Source organism: Panulirus ornatus, chromosome 21 (genome assembly GCF_036320965.1).
Source record: "Panulirus ornatus isolate Po-2019 chromosome 21, ASM3632096v1, whole genome shotgun sequence".
Taxonomy (NCBI): domain Eukaryota; kingdom Metazoa; phylum Arthropoda; class Malacostraca; order Decapoda; family Palinuridae; genus Panulirus; species Panulirus ornatus.
Window position 1 is genome coordinate 22,585,771 of NC_092244.1, and position 20,000 is coordinate 22,605,770.

The following is a 20,000-nucleotide window of genomic DNA, read 5'->3' on the forward strand; positions in this document are numbered from 1 at the left end:
TTCTCTTGACCTCCTGCTTCTTTGTTTTATACCTCTCCCACTCATTTGCATTTTTTCCCTGCAAAAATCCTCCAAATGCCTCTCTCTTCTCTTTCACTAATAATCTTACTTCTTCATCCCACCACTCATTACCCTTTCTAATTAACCCACCCCCCACGCTTCTCATGCCACAAGCATCTTTTGCGCAAGCCATCACTGCTTCCCTAAATACATCCCATTCCTCCCCCACTCCCCTTACCTCACTTGTTCTCACCTTTTTCCATTCTGTACTCAGTCTCTCCTGGTACTTCCTCACACAAGTCTCCTTCCCAAGCTCACTTACTCTCACCACTCTCTTCACCCCAACATTCTCTCTTCTTTTCTGAAAACCCCCACAAATCTTCACCTTCGCGTCCACAAGATAATGATCAGACATCCCTCCAGTTGCACCTCTCAGCACATTAACATCCAAAAGTCTCTCTTTCGTGCGTCTATCAATTAACACGTAATCCAATAACACTCTCTCGCCATCTCTCCTACTTACATACGTATACTTATGTATATCTCGCTTTTTAAACCAGGTTTTCCCAATCACCAGTCCTTTTTCAGCACATAAATCTACAAGCTCTTCACCATTTCCATTTACTACCCTGAACACTCCATGTATACTGATTTTTTCCCTCAACTGCCACATTAGTCACCTTTGCATTCAAATCACCCATCACTACAACCCGGTCTTGTGCATCAAAACCACTAACACACTGATTCATCTGCCCCCAAAAGACTTGCCTCTCACGATCTTTCTTCTCATCCCCAGGTGCATATGCACCAGTAATATCCCATCTCTCTCCATCAACTTACTGTTTTACCCATATATATATATATATATATATATATATATATTATATATATATATATATATATATATATATATATATATATATATATATGTATATATATTATATATATATATATATATATATATATATATATATATATATATATATATATATATATATATATATATATTATATATATATATATATATAATATAAATATATATATATATATATATATATATATATATATATATATATATATATATATATATATATAATTGGTGTACATGGAATGTTCAGTATTGTAAATGGAAATTGTGAAGAGCTTGTAATCTATGTGCTGAAAAAGGACTTGTGATTGGGAATACCTGGTTTAAAAAGATAGATATGCATAAATATACGTATGTAAGCAGGAGAGATGGCCAGAAAGCGTTATTGGATTACGTGTTAATTGATAGGCACGGGAAAGAGAGACTCTTGGATGTTAATGTGCTGAGAGGTGCAACTGGAGGGATGTCTGATCATTATTTTCTGGAGGCGAAGGTGGAGATTTGTTGAGGTTTTCAGAAAAGAAGAGAGAATGCTGGGGTGAAGAGAGTGGTGAGAGTAAGTGAGCTTGGGAAGGAGACTTGTGTGAGGAAGTACCAGGAGAGACTGAGTACATGATGGAAAAAGATGAGAACAAAGGACGTAAGGAGAGCGGGTGAGGAATAGGATGTATTTCGGGAAGGAGTAATGGCTCGCGCAAAAGATGCTTGTGGGTTGAGAAGCGTGGGAGGTGGGCAGATTAGAAAGGGTAGTGAGTGGTGGGATGAAGAAGTAAGATTATTAGTGAAAGAGAAGAGAGAAGCATTTGGACGATTTTTGCAGGAAAATAATGCAAATGAGTGGGAGATGTATAAAAGAAAGAAGCAGGAGGTCAAGAGAAAGGTGCAAGAGGTGAAAAAGAGGGCAAATGAGAGTTGGGGTGAGAGAGTATAATCAAATTTTAGGGAGAATAAAAAGATGGTTTGGAAGGAGGTAAATAAAGTGCGTAAGACAAGGGAGCAAATGGGAACATCAGTGAAGGGGGCTAATGGGTAGGTGATAACAAGTAATGGTGATGTGAGAAGTTGATGGTGTAAGTATTTTGAGGGTTTGTTGAATGTGTTTGATGATACAATGGCAGATATAGGGTGTTTTGGTAGAGGTGGTGTGCAAAGTGAGAAGGTTATGGAAAATGATTTGGTAAACAGAGAAGAGGTAGTAAAAGCTTTGCGAAAGATGAAAGCCGGCAAGGCAGCGGGTTTGGATGGCATTGCAGTGGAATTTATTAAAAAAAGGGGGTGACTGTATTGTTGACTGACTGGTAAGGTTATCTAATGTATGTATGACTCATGGTGAGGTGCCTGAGGATTGGCGGAATGCGTGCATAGTGCCATTGTACAAAGGCAAAGGGGATAAGAGTGTGTGCTCAAATTACAGAGGTATAAGTTTGTTGAGTATTCCTGGTAAATTATATGGGAGGGTATTGATTGAGAGGGTGAAGGCATGTACAGAGCATCAGATTGGGGAAGAGCAGTATGGTTTCAGAAGTGGTTGAGGATGTGTGGATCAGGTGTTTGCTTTGAAAAATGTATATGAGAAATACTTAGAAAAGCAAATGGATTTGTATGTAGCATTTATGGATCTGAAGAAGGCATATGATAGAGTTGATAGAGGTGCTCTGTGGAAGGTATTAAGAATATATGGTGTGGGAGGCAAGTTGTTAGAAGCAGTGAAAAGTTTTTATCGAGGATGTGTGGGAAGAGAGGAAAGTGATTGGTTCTCAGCAAGTGTTGGTTTACGGCAGGGGTGTGTGATGCCTCCATGGTTGTTTAATTTGTTTATGGATTGGGTTGTTAGGGAGGTGAATGCAAGAGTTTTGGAAAGACTGGCAAGTATTCAGTCTGTTGTGGATGAGAGAGCTTGGGATGTGAGTCAGTTGTTGTTCGCTGATGACACAGCGCTGGTGGCTGATTCGGGTGAGAAACTGCAGAAGTTGGTGACTGTGTTTGGTAAAGTGTGTGAAAGAAGAAAGCTGAGAGTGAATGTGAATAAGATCAAGGTTATTAGGTGCAATAGGGTTGAGGGATAAGTTAACTAGGAGGGAAGATTGAATGGAGAAAACCTGGAGGAAGTGAAGTGTTTTAGATATCTGGGAGTGGATTTGGAAACGGATGTAAGCATGGAAGCGGAAGTGAATCATAGGGCGGTGGAGGGGGCAAAAGTTCTAGGAGCGTTGAAAAATGTGTGGAAGTCGAGAACGTTATCTTGGAAAGTAAAAATGGGTAGGTTTGAAGAAATAGTGGTTCCAACAATGTTGTATGGTTACGAGGCGTGGGCTATAGGTAGAGATGTATGGAAGAGGGTGGATGTGTTGGGAATGAAAAGTTTGAGGACAATATTTGGTGTGAGGTGGTTTGATCGAGTAAGTAATGAAAGGGTAAGGGAGATGTGTGGTAATAATAAAGAGTGTGGTTGAGAGAGCAGAAGAGGGTGTTTTGAAACGGTTTGCTCACATGGGTAGAATGAGTGAGGAAAGATTGACAAAGAGGATATTTGTGTCGGAGATGGATGGAATGAGGAGAAGTGGGACACCAAATTGGAGGTGGAAAGACGGAGTGAAAAAGATTTTGAGTGTTCGGGGTCTGAAATGCAGGAGTGTGAAAGGCGTGCAAGGACAAGAGTAAATTGGAACGATATGGTATACCGGGGCCTACGTGCTCTCAGTGGATTGACCCAGGGCATGTGAAGCATCTGGGGTAAACCATGGAAAGTTTTGTGGGGCCTAGATGTGGAAAGGGAGCTGTGGTTTCGGTGCATTATACATGACAGCTAGAGACTGAGTGTGAACGAATGTGGCCTTTGTTGTCTTTACCTAGCGCTATTTCTCCCACTTGCGGGGGGAGGGGGTTGTCATTTCATGTGTGGCGGGGTGGCGACGGAGATGAATGAGGGCAGACCGTATGAATTATGTACATGTGTATATATGCATATGTCTGAGTGTGTATATATATGTATATGTTGAGATGTATAGGTATGTATATGTGCGTGTGTGGACGTGTATTTATATACATGTGTATGTGAGTGGGTTGGGCCATTCTTTCGTCTTTTCCCTTGCGCTACCCCGTTAGCGCAGGAGACAGCGAGAAAGTATAAAATATATATATATATATATATATATATATATATATATATATATATATATATATATATATATATATATATATATATATATATATATATATATATATATATATATGAGGGACTAAGTGGTATACATGGGGTGTTCACTGTTGTAAATGGAAATGGTGAAGAGCTTGTAGATTCATATGCTGAAAAAGGACAGGTGATTGGAAATACCTGGTTTAAAAAGCGAGATATACATAAGTATACGTATGTAAGTAGGAGAGATGGACAGAGAGCGTTATTGGATTACGTGTTAATTGACAGGCGCTCGAAAGAGAGACTTTTGGATGTTAATGTGCTGAGAGGTGCAACTGGAGGGATGTCTGATCATTATCTTGTAGAGTCGAAGGTGAAGTTTGTATGGGTTTTCAGAAAAGAAGAGAGAATGTTGGGGTGAAGAGGGTGGTGAGAGTAAGTGAGCTTGGGAAGGAGACTTGTGTGAGGAAGCACCAGGAGAGACTGAGTACAGAATGGAAAAAGGTGAGAATAAAGGAGGTAAGGGGAGTGGGGGAGGAATGAGACGTATTTAGGGAAGCAGTGATGGCTTGCGCAAAAGATGCCTGTGGCATGAGAAGCGTGGGAGGTGGGTTGATTAGAAAGGGTAGTGAGTGGTGGGATGAAGAAGTGAGATTATTAGTGAAAGAGAAGAGAGAGGTATTTGGACGAATTTTGCAGGGAAAAAATGCAAATTAGTGGGAGATGTATAAAAGAAAGAGACAGGAGGTCAAGAGAAAGGTGCAAGAGGTGAAAAAGAGGGCAAATGAGAGTTGGGGTGAGAGAGTATCATTGAATTTTAGGGAGAATAAAAAGATGTTCTGGAAGGAGGTAAAAAGAGTGCGTAAGACAAGGGAGCAAATGGGAACTTCAGTGTAGGGGGCTAATGGGGAGGTGATAACAAGTAGTGGTGATGTGAGAAGATGGAGTGAGTATTTTGAAGCTTGTTGAATGTGTTTGATGATAGAGTGGCAGATATAGGGTGTTTTGGTCGAGGCGTTGTGCAAAGTGAGAAGGTTAGGGAAAATGATTTTGTAAACAGAGAAGAGGTAGTAAAAGCTTTGCGGAAGATGAAAGCCGGCAAGGCATTAGGTTTGGATGGTATTGCAGTGGAATTTATTTAAAAAGGGGGTGACTGTATTGATGACTGGTTGGTAAGGTTATTTAATGTATGTATGATTCATGGTGAGGTGCCTGAGGATTGGCGGAATGCGTTCATAGTGCCATTGTACAAAGGAAAGGGGATAAGAGTGAGTGCTCAAATTACAGAGGTATAAGTTTGTTGAGTATTCCTGGTAAATTATATGGGAGGGTATTGATTGAGAGGGTGAAGGCATGTACAGAGCATCAGATTGGGGAAAAGCAGTGTGGTTTCAGAAGTGATAGAGGATGTGTGGATCAGGTGTTTGCTTTGAAGAATGTATATGAGAAATACTTAGAAAAGCAAATGGATTTGTATGTAGCATATATGGATCTGAAGAGGGCATATGATAGAGTTGATAGAGATGCTCTGTGGAAGGTACTAAGAATATATGGTGTGGGAGGCAAGTTGTTAGAAGCAGTGAAAAGTTTTTATCGAGGATGTAAGGCATGTGTACGTGTAGGAAGAGAGGAAAGTGATTGGTTCTCAGTGAATGTAGGTTTGCGGCACGGGTGTGTGATGTCTCCATGGTTGTTTGATTTGTGTATGGATGGGGTTGTTAGGGAGGTGAATGCAAGAGTTTTGGAAAGAGTTGCAAGCATGAAGTCTGTTGGGGATGAGAGAGCTTGGGAAGTGAGTCAGCTGTTGTTCGCTGATGATACAGCGCTGGTGGCCGATTCATGTGAGAAAGTGCAGAAGCTGGTGACTGAGTTTGGTAAAGTGTGTGAAAGGGGAAAGGTAAAAGTAAATGAGAATAAGAGCAAGTTTTTTGGTACAGTAGGGTTGAGGGTCAAGTCAATTGGGAGGTAAGTTTGAATGGAGAAAAACTGGAAGAAGTAAAGTGTTGTAGATATCTGGGAGTGGATCTGGCAGCGGATGGAACCATGGAAGCGGAAGTGAATCATAGAGTGGGAAGGGGGCGAAAATCCTGGTAGCCTTGAAGAATGTGTGGAAGTCGAGAACATTATCTCGGAAAGCAAAAATGGGTATGTTTGAAGGAATAGTGGTTCCAACAATGTTGTATGGTTGCGAGGCGTGGGCTATGGATAGAGTTGTGCGCAGGAGGGTGGATGTGCTGGAAATGAGATATTTGAGGACAATGTGTGGTGTGAGGTGGTTTGATCGAGTAACTAATGTAAGGGTAAGAGAGATGTGTGGAAATAAAAAGATCGTGGTTGAGAGCGCAGAAGAGGGTGTTTTGAAATGGTTTGGGCACATGGAGAGAATGAATGAGGAAAGATTGACCAAGAGGATATATGTGTCGGACGTGGAGGGAACGAGGAGAAGTGGGAGACCAAATTGGAGGTGGAAAGATTGACTGAAAAAGATTTTGAGTGATCGGGGCCTGAACATGCAGGAGGGTGAAAGGCGTGCAAGGAAAAGAGTGAATTGGATCGATGTGGTATACCGGGGTCGAAGTGCTGTCAATGGATAGAATAAGGGCATGTGAAGGGTCTGGGTTAAACCATGGAAAGTTGTGTGGGGCCTGGATGTGGAAAGGGAGCTGTGGTTTCGGGCATTATTGCATGAGAGCTAGAGACTGAGTGTGAACGAATGGGGCCTTTGTTGTCTTTTCCTAGCGCTACCTCGCACACATGAGGGGGGGAGGGGATGTTTATGTGTCTGTGTGTGTATATATATGTGTACATTGAGATGTATGGGTATGTTTATTTACGTGTGTGGACGTGTATGTATATACATGTGTATGGGGGTGGGTTGGGCCATTTTTTTCGTCTGTTTCCTTGCGCTACCTCGCAAACGCGGGAGACAGCGAGAAAGCAAAAAAAAAAAAAGAAAAAAAAAAAAATATATATATAATATATATATATATATATATATATAATATATATATATATATATATATATATATATATATATATATCCCTGGGGATAGGAGAGAAAGAATACTTCCCACGTATTCCCTTCGTGCCGTAGAGGGCGACTAAGAGGGGAGGGAGCGGGGGTCTGGAAATCCTCCCATCTTGCTTTTTTTTTTTTAATTTTCCAAAAGAAGGAACAGAGAAGGGGGCCGGGTGAGGATATTCCCTCAGATGCTCAGTCGTCTGTTCTTAACGCTACCTTGCTAATGCGGGAAATGGCAAATAGTTTGAAAAAAAATATATATATCTATTTATTCATTTTGCTTTGGCGTTGTCTCCCGCGTTAGCGAAGTAGCGCAAGGAAATAGACGAAAGAATGGCCCAACCCACCCACATACACATGTATATACATACACGTCCACACACGCAAATATACTTACCTATACATCTCAATGTATATAGATATATACCCACACAGACATATACATATATACCCATGTACATAATTCATACTGTCTGCCTTTATTCATTCCCATCGCCACCCCGCCACACATGGAATAACAAAACCCTCCCCCCTCATGTGTGCGGGGTAGCGCTAGGAAAAGACAACAAAGGCCCCATTCGTTCACACTCAGTGTCTAGCTGTCATGTAATAATGCACTGAAACCACAGCTCCCTTTCCACATCCAGGCCCCACAGAACTTTCCATGGTTTACCCCAGACACTTCACATGCCCTGGTTCAATCCATTGACAGCAAGTGGACCCCGGTATACCACATCGTTCCAATTCACTCTATTCCTTGCACGCCTTTCACCCTCCTGCATGTTTAGGCGCCGATCACTCAAAATCTTTTTCACTCCATCTTTCCACCTCCAATTTGGTCCCCCACTTCTCGTTCCCTCCACCTCTGACACATATATCCTCTTGGTCAATCTTTCCTCACTCATTCTCTCCATGTAACCAAACCATTTCAAAACACCCTCTTCTGCTCTCTCAACCACACTCTTTTTATTTCCACACATCTCTCTTACCTCATATTGTCCTCAAAAATCTCATTTCCAGCACATCCACCCTCCTCCGCAGAACTCTATCTATAGCCCACGCCTTGCAACAATACAACATTGTTGGAACCACTATTCCTTCAAACATACCCATTTTTGCTTTCCAAGATAATGTTCTCGACTTCCACACATTCTTCAACGTTCCCAGAATTCCCGCCCCCTCCCCCACCCTATGATTCACTTCCGCTTCCATGTTCCATCCGCTGCCAAATGCACTCCCAGATATCTAAAACACCTCATTTCCTCCAGTTTTTCTCCATTCAAACTTACCTCCCAATTGACTTGACCCTCAACCCTAATGTACCTAATAACCTTACTCTTATTCACATTTATTCTGAACTTTCTTCTTTCACACACTTTACCAAACTCAGTCACCAGCTTCTGCAGTTTCTCACCTGAATGAGCCATCAGCGCTGTACCATCAGCGAACAACAAATGACTCACTTCCCAAACTCTCTCATCCACAACAGCCTGCATACTTGCCTCTCTTTTTCTATATTTATCTATCTATTTATTTATCATTTCATTTATCACTCGGTGCATCCGATCCTAAGATCGGATGGACTGAGTGATAAATGAACTTACTGTCAATAGAAACTGTCCTGTGTAAGGGATTTTTACTCATTAGGAGAATCCAAATTTCTCCAGTTATCTCTGAAAAGGAATCCTTCCATCGTCAAAACTTGCCCAGTGCGTGTTGCACTGCTTCATATACCATCCGGACTAGACTATTCCAGCATTCTTAACAAAATTTATTTGTTCTTGCTCATTGAAATTTTCAAAAGAATTATTCATATTTAACACCATTATGAAGTTTTTTTTCCTACAGCTGTTCTTCCCATTATGTATTGTTTCAACAAATGTTCAAGTGTTTTCTCTTCAAACAAAAAGTTTGTCTTATCAAGACGATCATTCCTCTCCTCCTCCTCCTCCTCCCTTGCCTTCTGTTTTCCTCCTTGCCATCACATATCCCTCTGGTCACAATATGTGATATCGTATCTCTTTACTAAGTTCTGCCTCTGTTACTTACATACATTTCAACACTATCAGGCTCACTTTCCCTGATTCGATCCTTGATTTACAATTCTGTCATTTCCTACTAATTCATAGACAAATTATATGTATTACTTTTTTGTCTAACGTTTCATTAACCTAGCACTATTGGCAGTACTGGCGAGGCTGTCCCATCCTCTTGTCTTATATGACGTCTAATTCACCCTTTCCCCCTTCCCCCCTCTCTCTCTCTCTTGACTGTATTCTTTGTTTCTCTTTCTCTTCCCTTGACATGCCCTCAGTATCCCCTGACATGCCAGATTATTGTTACTGTTCCCTGTCTCTTAGTCATTGGTTTCTGTGTTATGGAAACGACTCCTTTTTCAAGAATTCATCCATTCTATGGACATCCAAAGACAATCCTGACTAATTTCTCTGATGCTTTTTACCTATATCGCCTTCTGTCACCTAATGACATTCCTTCTGAATCCCGTCATATGAATCGATCTGTTGTCCATGACCTTTGATTGTATATTTCATTTGCCTCGGATCCCTTCCCATCTGAGGACGTTTTTCATGAGCATTAATTTGATTCCTCAGTATCTTTATTTCCTCCTCCAACAAAGTTAACTTCTGATCCCATTTCTCGGCTTCACGAAATGATTTCCCCGGCCTTGTTGTCTCAGATGTATGAACTTTAAATTCACTCATTGATCTTTTTTGGTTCATTCATTGTAAACCCCACATAACCCTCTTCTTATAGACCGAGTGCTTTTCCCGTCTTAATCCATTTCCGAGTTACAGAATTTCAAATTCTTACCTTGTTTGGTTCTGGGTTTGCAGGATACTAGATTAATTCTTAGGTTTAGTTCACTTGTAATATGTCAAGTAAACTTCGCTAAAATTCTACGATTCTGCTTACTTGTCAGACGGTATAGATAATCCACTTTAGACGTATGAACCTATACAGTGAGAATAGCCGCTGCTTAGAGATTGCAGCTATAGTCTCTCCCAAAGTGCCAGTTGGCGTTTAGAGCTACTTAAGGATAGATTCGTCTGACTACACTCGTAGTAATGGATAAATGGTTTACTTCGAATGAGGCGAAGTACTTCTTCTTAACAGGTTCTTAACATATGGAAAGATTTACTAGCCAGAGTAGTTGAAAGCAGTATCGTAGATACGTTTAAGTGTCGACTTGATAAATATTTCGCTCTAAATCCACGACTGACATTACACCGAAGTTTGTCTTTCTACTCCTGCCACGTTAATCATAAGTGTCTGTTCTCTTCCACCGTCACAAACAGCCTCGTTTGGATTGGTCTGTTGCTAGTTGAATTTAGGTCTATTCAGTTGTAAGATTGTGGTCAGAAGACCATAAGGAAGCAGACGCAATGTGTTTACAGTGAGACGTTCAGAAGAAAAAGAAAAATAGTCGAGTGAGTTGGAAAAAAGATCGTGACGATCGGGTTCTTGTGTTGGGTGTTTGATTCTATATGATCCAGGACGACATGAGGAGGGAAATAGAAAGGGACTCTCCTCCCCTAAGGTTATCCAGTACGTTTAGTACGCGCATGTGGAACATGTGATAGACAACCATACGTATGTCTTTTATCATGTGTCGTCTAACATCATACTTTTTCCTACTCATTTGAACGAAAATGTCAAATTTGCATTGACAAAATTCGCGCTTTTTCAGATAACTTATCATAAGCTGACTAATACTTTTGTGATTATCCTCTGTCACAACCAGACTTCCAGTGGACTGCGAGGAACTTCATAATCTGGGAGTGAAGGAGAGCAAAGTTCTTCAGATCTTCCCCAGCAGGTGAGTTCTGTCTTGAACTTAGACTTTTTGCCTTACATGTAGCATCATCTCACCAGCAGCTGAACGAAATAAAACTTCTATAGAATCTTCTGAGACGGAACGGGTAGCTGAATGCCCGTACAACACACACACACACACACACACACACACACACACAAGGTCCCGGGTTCGAGCCTTCCTGTTGGAGGTTTGTATGCTCATTGAAAGTGCGCGTTCATACGTGACCACTGACAAAGGTAGGGTCATGATCTAACTCACAGATTGGTACATGTTGACACTTCGTATTCATTATCATGAGAGGCAGTTACACATTATCATGAGAGGCAGTTCCACATTATCATGAGAGGCAGTTACACATTAGTAGCACAACAGAAGTTGCTACAGATGAATTTTGGCCAAAGACCAGAGAGATCAAGTAGCCGGCAGAGGGGGAGAGGTAGTCACATTTCGACCCATGAATAACACACCTGCCGTTGCTGTAGTTGTCACAACCAGTTTCCTGTGTGGTTTCACCTCGCAGATTCTATTTGCCAGTTATGATAACAGTGGTGTTGGTCAGTTCACCAGCAGGTGTGCACGTATACTGCGAGGTTGAGGACGGTCAAGTGTGGACGGTGATCCTCGCTCGCCGCAGCCAGCCTCCACACGAGAACTTCACCAGGACCTGGCATGATTACAAGAACGGCTTCGGGGATCCTGAGGGAGAATACTGGCTGGGTAAGACAGGGGCTACTTATACACGTTTGTATTTGTAAACACTGCAGAGTACAAGGTTATATATCCTCCAGTGGTGCCGCTCATGTTCGTTGGTGGTACTAGCCAAATGAGTGAGTGATGTAACTTTGGTTTGTCATCTTCAGGAAATGACAATCTCCACTCGCTAACCGGCGGTGCACATTCATATTCGCTGAAGTTGAAGGCCCAGACTGCCGAGCAAGGACAGAAATCATCACAATGGAGGTACTTCAGTGTTGGCGACGAGGCCAGCCAGTAAGTAGGCACATTCACCCATCATGTTGTTCACACCATCACGTACGTAGTGCACCTACACTCGTTACGCCCCTTCTTGTGACATATCATGCATTGTGCTATGTCGTTTCTTGACATAAAATACTTTGATAGATTAAGACTTGATATGTTGTGCTACATCATGTCACACCTTATCATGTTATAATCAAGCCTTGTCACACTTGTGTTACACTTGCAGTTTTCATAGCTTCCTCCTACGCTTACTGTCACGTCATGCTGTGTTATTGATCGTGCCGTATGTCATGCATTGTTACGTTATGCAGGTAACATGTGACTGATCATATGACCTCATTATTCAGGTGTCATGTGACACCTTTGTCGTTGGTGTAGTATAACACTATGTGTACTATGCTATGTGCTGTAACTCCTACTGTTGTTGGTGTAGTATAACGCTGTGCTATGCTGTGTTGTAACACCTATTGTTGTTGGTGTAGTATAACACTATGTGTACTATGCTATGTGTTGTAACACCTACTGTTGTTGGTGTAGTATAACACTATGTGTACTATGCTATGTGTTGTAACAACTACTGTTGTTGGTGTAGTATAACACTATGTGTACTATGCTATGTGCTGTAACTCCTACTGTTGTTGGTGTAGTATAACGCTGTGCTATGCTGTGTTGTAACACCTATTGTTGTTGGTGTAGTATAACACTATGTGTACTATGCTATGTGTTGTAACACCTACTGTTGTTGGTGTAGTATAACACTATGTGTACTATGCTATGTGTTGTAACACCTACTGTTGTTGGTGTAGTATAACACTATGTGTACTATGCTATGTGTTGTAACACCTACTGTTGTTAGTGTAGTATAACACTATGTGTGCTACGCTATGTGTTGTAACACCTACTGTTGTTGGTATAGTATAACACTATGTGTACTATGCTATGTGTTGTAACACCTATTGTTGTTAGTGTAGTATAACACTATGTGTACTATGCTATGTGTTGCAACACCTACTGTTGTTGGTGTAGTATAACACTATGTGTACTATGCTATGTGTTGTAACAACTACTGTTGTTGGTGTAGTATAACACTATGTGTACTATGCTATGTGTTGTAACACCTACTGTTGTTGGTGTAGTATAACACTGTGTGTACAATGCTATGTGTTATAACACCTGCTACATCATTAGAAATGTCGTATAAGAGCCAATGTCATGGCTTTCTTGTGTCATGTAAGTGTCATATGACACACAGTGTGTACTAATAAAGTGGTTCGTTACACAGGTGTCATGAGACACCTGATATGTCGTGTCGTGCTACGTCACAAAGATGATATGTGACACCACATGTGTCATATATTACCATATTACCATGTCTCAATCCGTCTTACAGGTGTCGTACAACATAGTGCACGTCATACTGTGCTAGAGTATGCAGGTGTCATGCAACACTCTGCACGTAATACCTTGCCAAGTGATGCATGCCGTTTGTTCTATGCTGCGTGACATCTCGCTATGTTGTAACTTACTGTGGTACATCTAACAATCTCAGCCATTTCTTTGTGATTCTGTGTATTCTGTTATACCTCCAGCCTATGACATGTTACCCAGTGGCATATGATGCGCTGCCGCTCGAGTAATTGTAGAATGCGTACCCCCACGGGCCATGTCCTCCTACGTCACAGATTATCATGACATATCTGACTGTGTTAGAGCTGGTCACATGAAGCCTTACCATCTCACGCCTTTCCATGTCATGTCATGCTGTTTCACACCTTGTCATGTTATGTTACGTTTTGTAATGTTACGTTTAGTTATCACGCCCACCTATCTCATTCACCCTTGTCACGTCAAGCTATGCCACACTATGACAAGATGACTTTCTGTGTCATGCCTCTGGCATTGTACTTTGTTCCTGTGTGCTTCTCTGTATCAGGCGTTGCCTTATAATGCCATGCTAGGTTACTCTGTGCCATAGCTTGCCCTGTTAGGTCACACTGTGCCATACCATGTTCTATTAGATCACACTGTGTCATACCAAGTCCTAAGTCTCACTCTACTGTCTCATGCCCTAAGTCACACTCACCATATTTGCTCTGCCATGTCACACTGAATCATAACATGTCCTTAAAGGTCACCCTTTGTTAAACCATGCTCTGCTACAGCACACTGGGCCATAACATGTCCCGCTACGTCACACTGTTCCATACCATGCACTGCCAGTTCACACTCAGCCATATCATGCCCTGTTAGGTCACAGTGAGTCATACCATGCACTGCTAGTCCATAACATAGTAGGACACACTGAGCCATACTGTTGGAACACAGTGTGTCATGTTATGACTTGCTACGTCACGCTGCACCATGCCATGCTCTGCTAAGTCACAGTGTGCCATACCATGGCCTTCTAGGTCACACTGCACCAAACTATGCCTTGATAAGTCACACATAGCCACACTATGTCCTTTCATGTCACATTCTGCCATGCCTTGCCCTGCTTGGTCATACTGCGACATACTATGCCCTGATATGTCACACTGTGCGATGCCCTTTTAGTTCACATTCTGCCATACATTGACCTGCTAGGTCACACTGCGACATACTATGCCCTGCTAGGTCACATTGTACCATACCATGAACTGCAAAGTCACACTGTGCCGTAACATGCACTACTAAGTCACACTGAGCCATACTATGACCTTCTAGATCAACCAGAACCATATTATGCCCATTTAGGTAACTTTGTTTATGGATAGGGTTGTTAGGGAGGTGAATGCAAGAGTTTTGGAAAGAGGGGCAAGTATGAAGTCTGTTGGGGATGAGAGAGCTTGGGAAGTGAGTCAGTTGTTGTTCGCTGATGATATAGCGCTGGTGGCTGATTCATGTGAGAAACTGCAGAAGCTGGTGACTGAGTTTGGTAAAGTGTGTGAAGGAAGAAAGTTAAGAGTAAATGTGAATAAGAGCAAGGTTATTAGGTACAGTAGGGTTGAGGGTCAAGTCATTTGGGAGGTGAGTTTGAATGGAGAAAAACTGGAGGAAGTGAAGTGTTTTAGATATCTGGGTGTGGATCTGGCAGCGGATGGAACCATGGAAGCGGAAGTGGATCATAGGGTGGGGGAGGGGGCGAAAATTCTGGGAGCCTTGAAGAATGTGTGGAAGTCGAGAACATTATCTCGGAAAGCAAAAATGGGTATGTTTGAAGGAATAGTGGTTCCAACAATGTTGTATGGTTGCGAGGCGTGGCTATGGATAGAGTTGTGCGCAGGAGGATGGATGTGCTGGAAATGAGATGTTTGAGGACAATGTGTGGTGTGAGGTGGTTTGATCGAGTAAGTAACGTAAGGGTAAGAGAGATGTGTGGAAATAAAAAGAGCGTGGTTGAGAGAGCAGAAGAGGGTGTTTTGAAATGGTTTGGGCACATGGAGAGAATGAGTGAGGAAAGATTGACCAAGAGGATATATGTGTCGGAGGTGGAGGGAACGAGGAGAAGAGGGAGACCAAATTGGAGGTGGAAAGATGGAGTGAAAAAGATTTTGTGTGATCGGGGCCTGAACATGCAGGAGGGTGAAAGGAGGGCAAGGAATAGAGTGAATTGGAGCGATGTGGTATACCGGGGTTGACGTGCTGTCAGTGGATTGAATCAAGGCATGTGAAGCGTCTGGGGTAAACCATGGAAAGCTGTGTAGGTATGTATATTTGCGTGTGTGGACGTATGTATATACATGTGTATGGGGGTGGGTTGGGCCATTTCTTTCGTCTGTTTCCTTGCGCTACCTCGCCAACGCGGGAGACAGCGACAAAGCAAAAAAAAAAAAAAAAAAAAAAAAGAAAAGGTAACTTTGTGCCACACGATGCACCTAGGTCACACTGAGACATACTATGTCTTGCAAGGTCATATTCTACCATACCATGACCTGCTAGGTCACACTGTGACATACCATGCCCTGCTATTTCACATAGTGCCATATCATGCCCTGCTAGGTCACACTGTGCCAAGCCATAGGACACATTGTGTGATATTTTGCCCTTAGGCCACACAGTGTCACATCATACCCTGTTAAGTCACACTGTGCCATACTATGCCCGTCTAGATGACACTAAGGTGAACTATGCCTATTCATGTCACATTGTGTCCCACTAATCCCTGCTTAATCACACAATTAGATACTATTCCGTGCTAGGTCACATTTTGCCATACCACGAACTGCTAGGTCAACCTCTGCCATAACATGACCTGATAGGTCACACTGTGCCATGCCATATCCTGCTAAGTTACAAAGAGCCATACCATGACATGCTAGGTAATACTGTGCCATACCATGCCCTGCTAGGTCATACTGTGACGTACCATGCCCTTCTAGATAACATTGTTTCACTCCATGTTCTGCGTGGTCACACTGTTAGATACTACGCCCTTCTAGGTCACACTGTGCCATACCATAACCTGCTAGATCACACTGTGCCATACCATGACCTGCTAGGTCACACTGCCATACCATGTCCTGCTAAGTCATACTAGGCCATACCATGACCTGCTAGGTCACACTGAGCCATGCCATGCCGTGCGAGGTAACTCTGTGTCATACGATGCCCTGATAGGTCATACTGTGCTTTACCATGCCCTGTAGGTCATATGTGCCATACCATGGCCTGCTAATACACAGTGAGCCAGGTCACACTGTGCCATACCATGCCCTCCTAGGTTACACCATGTCATACCATGCTCTTAGTTCACACTGTGCCAAACCATGCCCTGCTAGAACACACTGTGCCATATCAAGCCCTTACGTCGCATTTTGCCATAACATGTTAATCAAACTGTGCCATAGCATACCTTGCTAGATCACACTGAACCATACTATATCCAGCTGTCAGACTATGCTATACCATACCCTGTTAGATCAAATTGTGCCATATCATGAACTGCTAGGTCACACTGTGCCATATCATTCCCTGCTAGGTCAAAGTGAGCTATGAGATGCCCATTTGTGTGGCATTATGCTACATCATGCCCTCTTAAAGGCACAATGTTGAATCATGCTCCGGTAGGTCACATTGTGTCATACCATAAATTCCTAGGTTCCACTGTGCCATAACATGCTGTGCTAGGTCACGCTGTGCCAGACTACCCCCTGTTAAGTCACACTGTGCCATACCATACTCTGCTAGATCACCCTAAACCATACCATGCCGAGCTTAATCGCACTGTGCTATACCATGCTCTGCTAGGGCACATTGTGCCATACCATGAGCTGCTAGGTCACATTGTGCAATGTCACTCTCTACTAGGTCAATCTTTGCCATGCTATTTCATGTTGTACCATATCATGCCGTGCTAGGTCACGCTGCGACATACTATGTCCTGCTATTTCACATTGTATCATATTATGCCTTGCTAAGTCACACTGAACCACGTCATACCCTGTATGTTCACGCTGTGCCATACCGTGCCATACCACGCCCTGCTATGTTACACTGTGACATTCCATGCCCTGCTAGATATGCCATGCCCTACTACGTCACGCTGAGCCCTAATATGCTCATTTAAGTCACATTGTGTCATGCCATGACCTGCTAGGCCACACTGTTAGATAATATGCTCTGTTAAGTTACATTCTGCCTTACTATGACCTGCTAAGTCACACTGAGCTGTACTGTGACCTACTAGGTCACAGTTTGTTACACCATGCCTTGCTAGGTCACTCTCTACCATATGAAGACCTTGATAAGTCACAGTGTCCCATACTATAGCCTGCTAGTCACATTGTGACATACCATGCCCCTCTAGGTCACATTGTGACATACCATGCCCTGCTAGGTCACATTGTGACATACCATGCCCTGCTAGGTCACATTGTGACATACCATACCCTGCTAGGTCACATTGTGACATACCATACCCTGCTAGGTCACATTGTGACATACCATGCCCTGCTAGGACACACTGACATACCATGCAGTATTACGTCACACTGAGCCATTGTCCATTTATGTTACATTGTGTTACATCCTGCCCTGCTAGGTCATATTGTGCCACATTAAGCTGCTGGGTCACACTGTGCCATACCATGACCTGTTAGGTCACACTGTGCCATTGAAGGTTACACTGTGCCATACCATGATCTGTCAGGTCACTCTGTGCCATACCATGCCCTGCTATTTTACACTGTGCCATATATGCCCTTAGGTCACACTGTGCCATACCATGATCTGCTAGGATCACACTGTGCCATACCATGCTCTTGATTCACACTGCGCCATACCATGCCGTGCTACGTCACACTGTGCCATACCATGCCCTGTTGAGTCACACTGTGACATACCATGCCCTGCTAGATCACATTGAGCCATTCCATGCCCAGCTAAGTCGCACTATGCTGTGTCATGCCCTGATAGGTCACATCGTGCTATCATGAACTGCTAGGTCACACCGTGCCACACCATGCCCTGGTAGATCAAACTGTGCCATACAATGCTACGCTGCGACTTGCCATTCCCTGCTATTTCACATTGTGCCTTACCATGCCCTGGTAGGTCACACTGTGCTATATCATTCCCTGCTTAGTCACTTTGTGCCATACCATGACCAGTTAGGTCACTGTGCCATTCCATGCCCTGCTAAGTCACACTGTGCCTCACCATACTCTGCTAGGTCACATTGTGTTATACCATGACCTTATAGGTCACACTGCCATACCATACCCTGCTAAGTCACACCTAGCCATACCATGACCTGCTAGGTAACACTGTGCCATATCATGCCGTGGTAGGACACACTGTGCCAAACATTTCTAGCTAGGTCACACTTTACCATGTTTCCCTTAGGTCATATCGTGCTGTGCCATGCCCTATTAATTCACACTGTGCATATCATACCCTGCTAAATCACACTGAACCATAACATGCCCAGCTAAGTCACACTATGCCATGTCATGCCTTGCTAAGTCACATTGTGTATACCAAGAACTGATAGGTCACACTGTGCCATATCATGTCCTACTAGGTCATACTGAGCTATACTATTCCCATTTAGGCCACATTGTGCTACACCATACTCATCTAGGTCAAACTGCGACATGCTATGACTTGCTAGGTTATATTGTGCCTTACCTTGCCCTGCTAGGTCACGCTGCTACACACTGTTACCTGCTATTTCAAATTGTGCTATACCATGCACTGCTAGGTTACATTGATCCACATCATTCCCTGCTAGGTTACACTGTGCCATATCACTGCCTACTAGGTCAAACTGAGCCATACCATGACCTGTTAGGTCACACTGTGACATACCATGCCCTGCTAGGTCAGAATGTGTCATAACATGCTCTGCTTGGCCATACTGTGCTATCCCATGCCCTGCTAGGTTATATACTAAGCTATACTGTGCCCATTTAGGTCACTGTGCAATATGCCTTGCTAGGTCACTCTGTGGCATATGCCCTGCTAGGTCACACTGCGACATATTATTCCCTGCTAAGTCACACTGTACCATACCATGATCTGTTAGGTTACACTGTGCCATACCATACCCTGCTTAGTCACACTAAGTTATGACCTGCAAGGTCACTGTGTACCATATGACCTGCAAGGTCACACTGAGATATACTATGCCCTGTTAAGTCACAATTTACCATACAATGACCTGCTAGGTCACACTGATCCATACCATGCTCTGCTAGGTCACACTGTGCCATATCATGCCCGGCTTGTTCACACTGTGCCATACCATACTTTGTTAGGTCACACAGTGACATACTATGCCCTTAGGTCACATTTTGCCATATCATACCCGTTAAGTCATACTGTGCCATACCATTCCCAGCTAAGTCACAGTATGCCATGTCATGCCCTGCTAGGGCACATTGTGCGATGCCATGAACTACTAGGTCACACTGTGCGGTATCATACCCTGCTAGGTCACACTGTGTCATAATATGCTCTACTAGGTCATGCTAAGCCATACTACGCCCATTTATGTTACATTGTGCCACATCATGTCCTCTTAGGTCACACTGTTAGATGATACACCTTGCTGGGTCACATTGTGCCATACTATATATTCCTAGGTCTTACTCTGTCATACCATGACATACTCGGTCACACTGTGCCCTACCATGCCCTGTTGAGTGACACTGTGCCATACCATACCCTGCTAGGT

At 43.0% G+C, this 20,000-nt stretch overlaps 1 protein-coding gene across 3 annotated transcripts in view; it reads left to right on the top strand.

Moving 5' to 3' along the window:
• Positions 1 to 20,000, top strand: part of LOC139756401 (uncharacterized) — a 150,935-nt gene that overhangs the window by 54,774 nt on the left and 76,161 nt on the right. For all 3 annotated transcript variants that reach the window (XM_071675826.1, XM_071675825.1, XM_071675827.1), the window contains exons 4-6: positions 10,790 to 10,864; positions 11,424 to 11,581; positions 11,725 to 11,854. In XM_071675826.1, coding sequence (XP_071531927.1) covers positions 10,790 to 10,864; positions 11,424 to 11,581; positions 11,725 to 11,854 — 363 coding nt within the window. The remainder of the gene's footprint in view (positions 1 to 10,789; positions 10,865 to 11,423; positions 11,582 to 11,724; positions 11,855 to 20,000) is intronic.